We start from the raw sequence: 12,333 nt of genomic DNA on the forward strand, positions 1-12,333 counted from the left end.
CCAAAGCAGTTACTCTTCTCCAAACAGGAAATGTAATGTTGGTGGACAGGAAAAGAGATTTAAAAATGGGCTCAAAGCCAGCCTTAAAAATCGTGGCATAGACACTGAGACCTGGGAAGTTCTGGCCCTTGAGTGCTCTAACGAGGTCAGCTGTGACCAACAGTGCTGCAGAATTTGAAGAGGCATGGCTGGAGGGCGGAAAGGAGAAACGTGCATCAAGCTAACCCTGACCGGGACCGCCTTTCACCTGGAAAACAATGCCCTCACTGTGGGAGAACATGTGGATCAAGAATAGAGCTCCACAGTCACCTGCAAACTTACCACCAAGACACTGCACTTGGAGGACCATCATGAGGGATTGTCTAAGCAATTTCACCTGCGAGATCTTGGATAGTATATTTGAGATCAGCTGGCAGAATACGATTCTGCGGGCAAAAGATCATTTCTCCTGCCAGATGGGCCTTTTGCCTCATCCTAGCCCCCTACAGCTAACAGTTAGGGTTGCTTTGTTCCATTGCTCCTTTCCTACAAAACACTAGGGCTTGGGGTTGCTATGCCAATACAACTCCCAGTTGTAGAGTTTAGATGTTATGCAGTGTTTTTTATGTAATGGTTTTGCCATTCACCTCCACAGCAATGGTGCATGAACACAATCCCACCATTGAGTCCATGCACAGAATGGCTACTGGATGGCAGGGAGCCCATCACCTCCATTTTGGCTGCCATAGATATGTCGGTGGGAGCTTTATGCTTCACCAGCCATGAACAGAATCTCAGCCAGAAATTCAGACCAATCACCCACAATGTTATCTTTTTAAGAGGTGGGTGTTTTCTCCTCAGTGCTCTGTCTACATTCCCACTGGCGTTTAATTAAAACAACAACAATACCTCTGGACAGCAATCTTTTGAGAGCATTTCTCCCCCATCAAGTGTAAAGGAAGCTTGACTGCCAACCTCTATTTACAACTGATGAACTGCTCCGTGATTGTGCTTTTCTGCTTGGCAAGCCTGCAAATTCTGTTTGGGATTAAGCAATTTGGAAGGGAGCTGATTTCCAGCCATGCTGTTTATTCTAGCCTCACCATAAGCCTCTTCGCTACCATCAGCGGATGAGTCATTACCTTGAGGACATCCCCGGCCTCCAGGTTGAAAGCCCTGGCTTTGAGCTGAATTCCTTTTCCCGGCTGCGTCTGGATGGAGTAGATACATTCGTGATTGTTGTTGTAGTTGAGCGGATAGTTTGGGGACAAGAGGACTCCTTGCGTCCCGGTTACAGAAGAGCCACATTCAGCTAGAGAGAGAGGCAGAGTGATTAAATTTTAACATTCACAGGTCATGCTGATGAATTTTGTTTAAAAGAATGCAGGTGTAGACTTCAGTTTATCATCTCTCTCTGCTTAAATGCACACAAACACATCTGTAATGACTTGCATTGTGAATGTAGAAAGAGAAAGGGTCATTGCCAATGGCTAAGAGTTTTGTTTTGGGGGGGGGGGGGGGGGGGTTTGCCCTTGAGCAAGACCAAAAAGACTAGTATACTTTTCTCTCTTTTCGGGGTGGGCTTTGTATAATGCCTCACCCAAATGGTATTTTTGTACATACAACATGTCACCTTAAAGCAAAGTTTCTCAACCTGGGGGTCGCGAGGCGGAGGGGTTCAGAGGGGTCGCCAAAGACCATCAGAAAACACATATTTCTGATGGTCTTAGGAACCCCTTAGGCAGCAACTACAACTCCCAAATGACAAAATCAATCCCTCCCAATCCCACCACTATTTAAATCTGGGCGTATCGGGTATTTGTGCCAAATTTGGTCCAGATCTATAGTCATTTGGGTTCACAGTGCTCTCCAGAGCTAGGTAAACTATATCTCCCCCAAATCATTGTGAATTCCTTCCAATTTTCAGTTGGTCATGAGGGTTCTGCGTGGGAAGTTTGGCCCAATTCCAACGCTGGTGGAGTTCAGAATGCTCTTTAATTGTAGGTGACCTATAAACCTTTGAAAAAAGATGGTCAAGGTCCATTTCCTCCAAACTCTACCAGTGTTCACATTTGGGCTTATCGAGTATTTGTGCCAAGTTTCGTCCAGATCTACAGTGCTCTCTATATGTAGGTGAACTACAACTCCAAAACTCAAGGTCAACACCCACCAAACTCTTCCAGTATTTTCTGTTGGTCATGGGACTTCTGTGTATCAAAGCTGGTTCAATTCCATCATTGGTGGAGTTTATTATTTATTTACAACACTATTATTTATTTATTTATTTACAGCTTTTATATTACGCCCTTCTCACCCCGCAGGGGACTCAGGGCGGATTACAGTGTACACATATATGGCAAACATTCAATGCCAATTTTGACATACAACATATACAGACAGACAGAGGCTATTTAACTTTTTGCTGGCCGCCAGGGGAGCTGTTGCTTTCATCGTCCATCTGCGACACTGAGGAAGTACTTCCGCATTCCCCGCATGCTTTTTGCTGAAGTCTTTATGGCCTCATTTATTTATTTATTTAGTACACTTGTATACCGCTAATATCTCAGCCTAAAACGGCAACTCATTGCGGTTTACAACATTTAAAAACAACAATATTCCAATTAAAAATATAAAACACATACATATACAATACACAGTATTGGGCCACCAATACAGACCAATGCATCTCTTAAATTAAAATCATAATCCAATTTCGTTGTCTGTGATTGCCAGTCCTTGATCAGAGATTTCATCGCATCGGATTAGCCGAATGCTTGCTCAAACATCCATGTCTTGAGTTTTTTCCGAAATACTATCAGCGAGGAGGCTGATCTTATCTCTATAGGGAGGGCATTCCAAAGCCGCGGGGCCACCACAGAAAAGGCCCTGTCTCTCGTTCCCGCCAGCCGCACCTGTGAAGCAGGCGGGATGGAGAGAAGGGCCTCTCCCGAAGATCTTAGGGTCCTGGTGGGCTGATAGGTCGAGATACGTTCGGATAGATATGTTGGGCCAGAACCGTTTAGGGCTTTAAAGGCCAATGCCAGCACTTTGAATTGGGTCCGGTAGCTAATCGGCAGCCAGTGGAGCTGGTACAGCAGAGGAGTTGTATGCTCCCTGCGCCCTGCTCCTGTTAGTACCATGGCTGCCGCCCGCTGGACTAGTTGGAGCTTCCGAGCCGTCTTCAAAGGCAACCCCACGTAGAGAGCGTTGCAGTAATCAAGGCGGGATGTAACCAGAGCGTGGACTACCGTGGCCAAGTCAGACTTCCCAAGGTACGGTCGCAGTTGGCGCACGAGTCTTAACTGTGCGAATGCTCCCCTGGTCACCGCCGAAACCTGGGGATCCAGGCTCAGCGATGAGTCCAGGATCACACCCAAACTGCGAACCTGTGTCTTCAGGGGGAGTGCGACCCCGTCTAACACAGGCTGTAACCCTATACCCTGTTCGGCCCTGCGACTGACCAGGAGTACCTCTGTCTTGTCTGGATTCAATTTCAATTTGTTCTCCCCCATCCAGACCGTCACAGCGGCCAAGCACCGGTTCAGGACCTCGACAGCCTCCTTAGTAGCAGGTGGGAAGGAGTGACAGAGTTGGACATCATCTGCGTACAGATGACACCGCACCCCGAAACTCCGGATGATCTCGCCCAGCGGCTTCATGTAGATGTTAAACAACATGGGGGACAGTATTGAACCCTGAGGAACCCCACAAAACAAAGGTTGTGGGGTAGAACAGGAGTCCCCCAGTAACACCTTCTGAGACCGACCCTCGAGGAATGACCGGAGCCACTGCAAAGCAGTACCTCCGAGACCCATTCCCGCGAGGCGTCCCAGAAGGATACCGTGGTCGACGGTATCGAAGGCCGCTGAGAGGTCGAGTAGCACCAACAGGGACACACTCCCCCTGTCGAGCTCCCGACGGAGATCATCCACTAAGGCGACCAAGGCTGTCTCGGTACCATGCCCCGGCCTAAAGCCAGACTGTGCCGGATCCAGATAATCCGTGTCTACCAAGAATGCCTGGAGTTGTGAGGCCACCACACGTTCCATGACTTTGCCCAAAAAGGGGAGATTGGAAACAGGCCGATAGTTGACGAATTGAGTGGGGTCCAGTGATGATTTCTTCAACAGCGGTTTTATCACAGCTTGCTTTAAGCTGGCTGGAAATATGCCTTCCCGAAGGGAGGCATTAACCACCACCTTAACCCACTCGGCCAATCCCCCTCTGGCCTCCTTTAGAAGCCAGGATGGGCAGGGGTCTAGGATGCATGTGGTAGCTCTCATTCCTCCAAGCACCTTGTCCACATCCTCGGTTTGAACTAATTGAAATGAATCCGTCAAAATTGGACAAGCAGATGCTCGTGTTAACATCCTCAGAGACTGCCGTTAATATGGTATCCAGTCCAGAGCGGATCAAAGCGACTTTGTCTGCAAAGAACTGAGCAAAGGCTTCACAGCGAGCTGCCGAGTCATCAGGGCACCCATCCTGAATGGTGGGTTTTAACAGGCCTCTGACAACTCGGAACAGTTCAGCCGGACGGTTCTTTGCAGACGCAATAGTGGCCGCAAAGAAAGTTTTCTTTGCGGCTCTTATTGCCGTGGCATATGACCTTAAAAAGGACACAAACCGTGTTCGATTTGGCTCGCTCGGATCCGAACGCCACACGCCCTCTAGTTCCCTCTTCTTTCACTTCAACGCTGCCAGCTCCTCAGTAAACCAAGGGGCTGGTTTAGTTCGGCTACTTGAGAGGGGACGTTCTGGAGCGATCGTGTCTATTGCCCTAGTCATCTCCCCATTCCAGAGAGCGACCAGGGCATCAACAGGATCACCAACCGAGGTGGCGGGGAATTCCCCAAGAGCCATCAGGAATCCCTCCGGATCCATAAGCCTCCTGGGGCGGACCAATTTAATAGGTCCTCCACCTCTGCGGAGGTTAGGGGGTGCAGTAAGTCTAAAGCTGACCAGGTGGTGGTCGGTCCATGGCAACGGAGAGATGGATAACTCCTCAACACCGCCGCCTTCCTCCCATCCCTGACAGAAAACCAAGTCCAATGTATGTCCAGCACTGTGGGTGGGGCCAGATACTTGTTGAGACAGCCCCATGGTCGCCATGGTAGACATGAAGTCCTGAGCCGCTCCCGTTAGGGCAGCCTCGGCGTGGACATTGAAGTCCCCCAGCACAAGCAGCCGTTGGGACTCCAGTGCCAGGTCCGAGACCACCCCCGCTAGCTCAGGTAGGGAGACTGTAGTGCAGCGAGGTGGACGGTACACTAGCAGAATCCCTAATCTGTCCCGGTCACCCACCCTCAGGTGGACGCATTCAAAATTTGTTGACTGCGGGATGGGGGTCCTGGTCAGAAGAATGGAATCTCTGTAGACTACTGCAACCCCGCCTCCCCGCCCTCCGGATCTCGGTTGGTGCTGCACAGAGAACCCGGGTGGACAAAGCTGGGTCAAATTTACACCTCCCGCTTCGTCCAGCCAGGTCTCTGTGATGCACGCCAGATCTGCCCGTTCATCCAGGATTAAATCTTGGATGAAAGTTGTTTTACCATTGACAGTACTGGCGTTCAACAGCACCACTTTCAATCCCGAGGGACCGCCAACCCGGTTACACCAACTTACCATATCAGGAGACCGATTTGGGATTACTAATGTTGTTCTACGTTCCCTAGGCCGAATTAAAGGTCTCCCTTTCCCGTATCTCCCCTTCCCCACCACGACTTCTATGGGGGCTCCTCGGTTAACGGAAGCCTCTCCCTCCTCCATGACGCATTCAACATGACGCATTAACTCATAAATCAGTTAATTTAGCCTCCCCACACTTTAAGGTGGTACCTTATTTTCCTACTTGACAGATGCAGCTGTCTTTCGGGTTGCAAAGGTCGACAACGGGCTACACAATTGGTTGAAAACCCACTCCAACCAGGGGTGGCTTCGAACTCATAACCTTTTGGTCAGAGTGATCTTAATGCAGCTGATACTCAGCCAGGTTGCGCCAGCCGGCCCTGCCACGCGTTGCTGTGGCCCAGTCTGTGTATATGTGTTTGTGTGTGTGTATGTGTGTATATATATTTGTGTCTATGTGTATACATGTGTGTTTGCGTATATATATGTGGTTTTGCACATGCATTTTAATGTATTTTTTATTTTTTGGATTTTAAATCTCTTCTGCTGTGTTTTTCAGTGTTTTTATGAGTCATGGTCACTCTTTGGCCTGATAAGTGTATTGTGTCCAAATGTGGTGTCAATTCATCCAGTGGTTTTTGAGTTATGTTAATCCCACAAACTAACATTACATTTTTATTTATATAGATTTCTACTCCACCCTTCTCAACCCCCGGAGAGGGTACTCGGAGAGGCTCTTTAATTTTAGGTTGACTATAAAGGGCAATTACAACTCCCAAATGACAAAATCACACACACACACCCACCTCACCAGTATTCAAATTTCGGCATATCAGGTATTTGTGCTAAATTTGGTCCTGTGAATGAAAATACATCCTGCATAGCAGATATTTATATTACGATTCATAACAGTAGTAAAATTACAGTTATGAAGTAGCAATGAAAATAAATTTATGGTTGGGGGTCACCACAACATGAGGAACTGTATTAGTTGAGAAACACTGTCTTAAAGTTTTCTTTTAATCAAAATACAATTGCTGGAATTGTGGATTGGCTACTTAGTTGACATAACCAAGTAATGTCTCCTGTCCCATGCACCCCAATCCACCTTAAGAGCCAACCTCCAGATCAAGGGAAAGAGGTTGCGCATTTGCCAAATGGGACCATTGGAGGATCTTTATGCTCCTCTCTTGCCAGCAAACAAAGCTGATTCAAAGACTTGTGACAGGGCTTCTGCTTCTGATATTTGCAGCTTTGCTTGCTGTCAAAAGAATCATCCTCCTTGATTACCAGAATCTACATTCCCAATGAGGTGGCTGTTACAATGGGCTGGGAGCTGCTGGCTATTAAGGTGGGCTTTGGCTACATAGGATGAGTGAATACAGAGCCATTACAAATCTACAACTGGAGGCTACAAATTCTTCACTGCAGTACTGAATATCAGCCAATGTTTTCATCACACAAAAAAAGCATTTGCAAAAATGGTTTTTGCCCAAATTAAATTTTCATCCCGAAGTCCCCAAAAGTCTTGTCTCATCCAGCAAAGCAAAATAGTGGAAATGATTTATATCCCTAGGCCTGAATCCAATTGATATTCCCAACAAGAGCAGGTTCATATTTAATTAATTAGATGTATTGCAGTGTTGACTCATGATTCATTAATTCATCTAGTGGCCTTCCACTCTCTGAGACCACCAATAGGACCCAGCCCTTAAATCTATACACACTACACAGAGATGGAAGTGCTCACTTTGGTGCTTCTGGAGTTTCAATGATAGGCTACCAGCATAAACACCTTCAAGCCATGGCCAAAATCAGGACAAACAAGGGCCATTTCATGGAATTGTTGGTTGGCTTGAAGCTCAGTTGAGTGATTCTGAACACCAAATAACATATCCAACTCATGCAGGATGAGCTCCTGTCTGTCAGCTCTAGCTTCTCATGTGGGGATATGAGAGAAACCTCCCACAAGGATGGTAAAAACACCCAGGCAACGTCCTTGCAGATGGCCTATTCTCTCACACCAGAAGTGACTTGCAGTTTCTCAAGTCACTCCTGACATAAAAAAAAAAATCTTTTTGGATTTTCAAAGTGGCAGCTAGTGCTTTCAACGCCCATGAGGAGTCAAGTTTGGACTTCAAAGAGGCACAATCCAAAGTGCTGAACCTACCACAGGCATAAGGCTCAATGTGTTCAGTAGTTGCTTTAAAATTCAAGTTAAAATATAGTGCATACATCCTGTCAGTGACTTACACATGTGTAAGTACAGCCTATGTGTATTTGTGTATTATTTTTTGGGAGAGATACAGAGTTTATTCCCTTGCAGAGTATCATTCATTGCATCTTGAGTTTTGGAATTCTTTTTCCTCCAATGGTTGCCAACATATATATTTTTATTTAATTACTTATTAATCGCCCTCCATCCGAGAGTGCTCTAGGCGATTTACAGCTAAATTGTAAAAGATAAAATATATACATACAGAATTTAAAAATTAACAGAGATCGAATGCTCTAGTAAAAAGCCAGGTCTTAAGTGCTAGAGTAAAAGGCCCTAAGTCACGCATGGCTCTCATATAAGGCAGCAAGGAATTCCATAAGGCAGCGGCAGAAATAGAAAAAGCTCTGCGTCTGGTTCTTTCCAAGTGCACTTCTCTAGGACCCGGTATATAGAGTAAGTCGCGTTGGGCTGGTCGTTGCGACCTCCGATGATGGGAGAAGGAGAGGTACGATGGACCCTGGCCGTAAAGAATTTTAAAGGTCAGAACTAACATCTTATACAGGCCAGTTGGAAGCCAATGTAAATGTTGCAGCACTGGTGTTATATGGCATTTCATGGGCGTTCTTGTGAGTAACCTGGCTGCTGCATTCTGAACAATACGGAGCTTTCGCGTCGTAGACATCGGAAGGCCAACATACAGGGCGTTGCAATAGTCCAGCCTAGACGTGACCGTGGCATGGATGACAGTTGCCAGAGCCTCGTCAGATAGGTAGGGTGCCAGTTGCCTCACTTGTCGTAGATGGAAAAAGGCCTGTTTGCTGGCAGCAGTGAAGTGAGCTTCCATTGTCATCTGTGAATCCAGGACGACACCTAAGCTCTTAACAGTGGTCGATGGATATAGGGCAGCACCATCGAAGGTGGGTAACGGAGGAGTCAGACCTGCCGGGCGGGCATGCCAGAGAATCTCAGTCTTCGCTGGGTTCACCTTCAGTCTGCTAGCACATAGCCAGTTCGACAGAGCTTCCAGACATAGGGTGAAATTGTCTAGAATTGATGTTGCTCCAGGCTCCAGGTGCAGAAGGAGTTGGGTATCGTCCGCATATTGGTAGCAGTCCAGGCCGAAACTCCGAGCCAAACTAGCAAGGGGTCTAACGTAGATGTTGAAGAGAAGAGGGGAGAGAATTGCACCTTGGAGGACCCCACATAGGAGGGGGGAATCTATCGGAGACTTGATCCATGTACTCCACGTGTTGACTCCAGTTCCGGAGAAATGAGTTGAACCAATTAAGGGCCTGACCGCGAACCCCGACATGGCAAGACGGTGAATCATATGCCCAAGGTGAAGGGTAATGCCTCCAAGGCTCAACTAGAGGAGATGGAATATGGCAGGGAAGGAGGCAACCAAGCTGCAGGGACTGTTTCCTATCCCTCCTGCAGTTATCCAAAAAGAGAGAGGAAGAAAAGCAAAGGGGCTGCTGGTGGGGAGGTTAGACAAAGCTCAAAGAATGACTGCCCCAAATGAAACAAATGCACGTGTAACTTCTAAGCGCATATCACAAACAGAATTCTAGAAAGTGCTATATTTAGCTACTTATCTTAAACGCCCAACTTTTCTTTTGGTCTTTTTTCTTTACCCCTATTGTTTGGGAGACATGTTTGCATCCAAGGCAGACTCTGTCAGTCACTGCTATTCTTCTTTGCTTCTTTCTGAGGCAACAGTGAGAGTAAAACTCTCAACCCCACAGATGGCCAGCTCTTTGCCCATGTCACATTACGATATGGTATGTTGGGTTTCATCCCTAGACTGCACAAGTCTCCAGTCCTATACTTATATATAGGATTAGAGTGAGGGATTCCTTTCCCCACATTCCTATGTATTCTTTTCCCAGAAGGGGATTTCTTGCTTGCCACTATCTTCTCCCCTTTTGAAGATGTAGCAATGGAATCTCTGTGAGGAATGAGGTAACTTTCTCTTTAAAGGTGTTTTTATTGCCCTGGCTTGGCCATGTAGTGATTCTCCATTGCCTTCTCTCTGCTTTTGTCTCTCTTTCAGTAAGGATGCATTTTGCCTTTCTCCAGGCAAAATGTAGCTGCATGGATACTTTGGATATTTTATCCTTTTACCTTGCTTAGATGAGCTTAGTAAGCTAGTTAGCTCCAAGACTTTTTCTATCTAGAATGGATTTCTTTTTACTTCAATAAATATTTTGAACCTAATGTTCTCTTTCTGCAATCCTGTACCATCCTGTTGAATGGAAGCTAATCCTGACGCACCTCACGTTAGTTTGTGGCGCAGCTGGCTGAGTGTCAGTTGCATTAAGATCACTCTGACCAAAAGGTCATGAGTTCGAAGCCAGCCCGGGTTGGAGTGGGTTTCCAACCTGTTGTTGACCTTTGTAATTCGAAAGACAGTTGCATCTGTCAAGTAGGAAAATTAGGTACCACCTTAAAGTGTGGGGAGGCTTAAATTAACTAAAAGGACTCTCGGCAAGCACTCCAGCAAAAAGAATGCGGGGAATGCGGAAGTACTTCATCAGTGTTGCAGATGGACGATGAAAGCGACAGCTCCCCTGGCGGCCAGAAAAGTTAATAGCCTCTGTTTATGTCTGTATATGTTGTATGACAAAATTGGCATTGAATGTTTGCCATATATGTGTACACTGTAATCCGCCCTGAGTCCCCTGCAGGGTGAGAAGGGTGGAATATAAAAGCTGTAAATAAATAATAATAATAAATAATAAATTATGAAGTCTGCTTCTAGCATTCTGCTATATTTATGGTGGAATCACCCCAAGTGAGGGTTGTTTTTTGAGCCTAACAGCTCTGGTTCCCAACATGGTAGATTGCCCAAGCAAAATTAAAGCACGTGACCACCTACCAACACACCTTGGCAGAGGCGAACTCCACACACGCCGTCTCCCTCCCAGGCAGGTGATGCGCGAGACGCCCTCCAGCCGATACCCAGGGAAACATGAGAAGGTCAAGACATCTCCCACGCCAAACTGTAGGCCCTTGCGGATGCTGTAGGTGGGCACCTCGGGCTCATCACAAGGTTCTAGGTCATATTCTGACAGAGAGAACCAAGAGGTCATGGCATCCACAAACCATTCAGGAGGTGGCTGAACACTCCCTTTCTCATACCTGTCTTTATCCATGTCCTTGGAAATCTAGTAACTACCACAAACCGTGATCATAGCAAGTGAATTAAAATAAGGACCAGTTGTTCTGGTTGCAGAGATGAAACATATCCAATATACACAAGGAACAGTAGTAGTTAAGAACCAGTGGGAATGCAATTGAACAAATGAACTGGAAGTAGTTAATTATAGGTGCAGTAGAGCCTACTTTTTGAAAAAGATGGGCAAGGAGGAAGCTCTTAATTAAAGGCAGCATAGACCTGTGTCTACATAGCATTTTTTCACATGGGACAGACTAGCGTTGCAACTGATTTTTAATGAAGTCCTTTATATCAGGCAGTCCCCAAGACAGGTTCTATAGCAGTGGTTCTCAACCTGTGGGTCCCCAGATGTTTTGGCATTCAACTCCCAGAAATCCTAACAGCTGGTAAACTGGCTGGCCAAAACACCTGGGAACCCACAGGTTGCGAACCACTGCTCTATATGTTTGTTGTTTAACTTAATGTATTTGTAAGTTTTACTTATTTATTTATTTCGTATCAAAAGGATTGCATAAACAAGTATAAAACTGATAAAAATAGAAGAAGCACAAGCGGTTAAATATTTTTTGACCAAGAATGGGCAACAGTGACCGCACTGTCTGCAGCTTGAAACAATTCTTCCTCTGTACATAAGGCAGGACATTGTAGACAAGCATACAGATGCGGAGTTTCTGCTCCACAGTTGCACAAGGTGGAGGATTCTAGGACTAGGTAGTGCCATTTTGCCAGGTAGTCTTTTGATCTGCCTACTCAACTTCTGAGCCTGTTCAGGGACTTCCAAGTTGCCCATTCTTAGTTTGCCTCTGAAGGAAGACTCTCATTGGGGGGGGGGGGGCATCCAATTGGGATTTCTTGGTTTAGCTTCCCAGAGGGATACTCTTGCTGTTACTGGGGAAATGTTAAGAGGAGTGGTGGTTCTCATGAAGCTTTTCCTTGATTTGAGTCTACTGGAAGGAGGTTGATAGCCAGGGATGGCTTTTACAGTGTTCAACCTTATTTCAACCTTATTTCTCTAACAGTTAGCAGCAACTTCCCATTGCGCACCGGCGGGGGGGGGGGGGGGGGGGGAGGGGGCAATGGCAGCTAGCTTGTAGAGTTTATCAACAGCTGCAGGTTTGAGACATCCTGTGATTATTCAGCATGTTTTGTTTAGTGCTATATTCACCTGCTTCGTGTGGGCAGACTTGTGCCAAACAGTAGGCTTGGTTGATCAAGAAAATAATTGGTTCTAAACTCGTTTCGTATATAGGGGGCGCTGGTGGCTCGATTTTGAAATTATTTCTGAAATTTTCTTTAAAAAAGGATCGGAAATACCAGGAAATACGAATCG

The 12,333-nt window shown here is 46.4% G+C and overlaps 1 protein-coding gene across 5 annotated transcripts in view; it reads right to left on the reverse strand.

Annotated features, from left to right (window-relative positions):
* Window positions 1-12,333, reverse strand: part of CSMD2 (CUB and Sushi multiple domains 2) — a 984,984-nt gene that overhangs the window by 243,395 nt on the left and 729,256 nt on the right. For all 5 annotated transcript variants that reach the window (XM_067473669.1, XM_067473670.1, XM_060784605.2 and 2 more), the window contains 2 exons: window positions 10,704-10,892; window positions 1,122-1,291 (listed from right to left, as the gene is read on the reverse strand). In XM_067473669.1, the coding sequence (XP_067329770.1) occupies window positions 1,122-1,291; window positions 10,704-10,892 (359 nt within the window). The remainder of the gene's footprint in view (window positions 1-1,121; window positions 1,292-10,703; window positions 10,893-12,333) is intronic.

The sequence above is a fragment of the Anolis sagrei genome, chromosome X (genome assembly GCF_037176765.1).
Source record: "Anolis sagrei isolate rAnoSag1 chromosome X, rAnoSag1.mat, whole genome shotgun sequence".
In the NCBI taxonomy this organism is placed as follows: Eukaryota; Metazoa; Chordata; class Lepidosauria; order Squamata; family Dactyloidae; genus Anolis; species Anolis sagrei.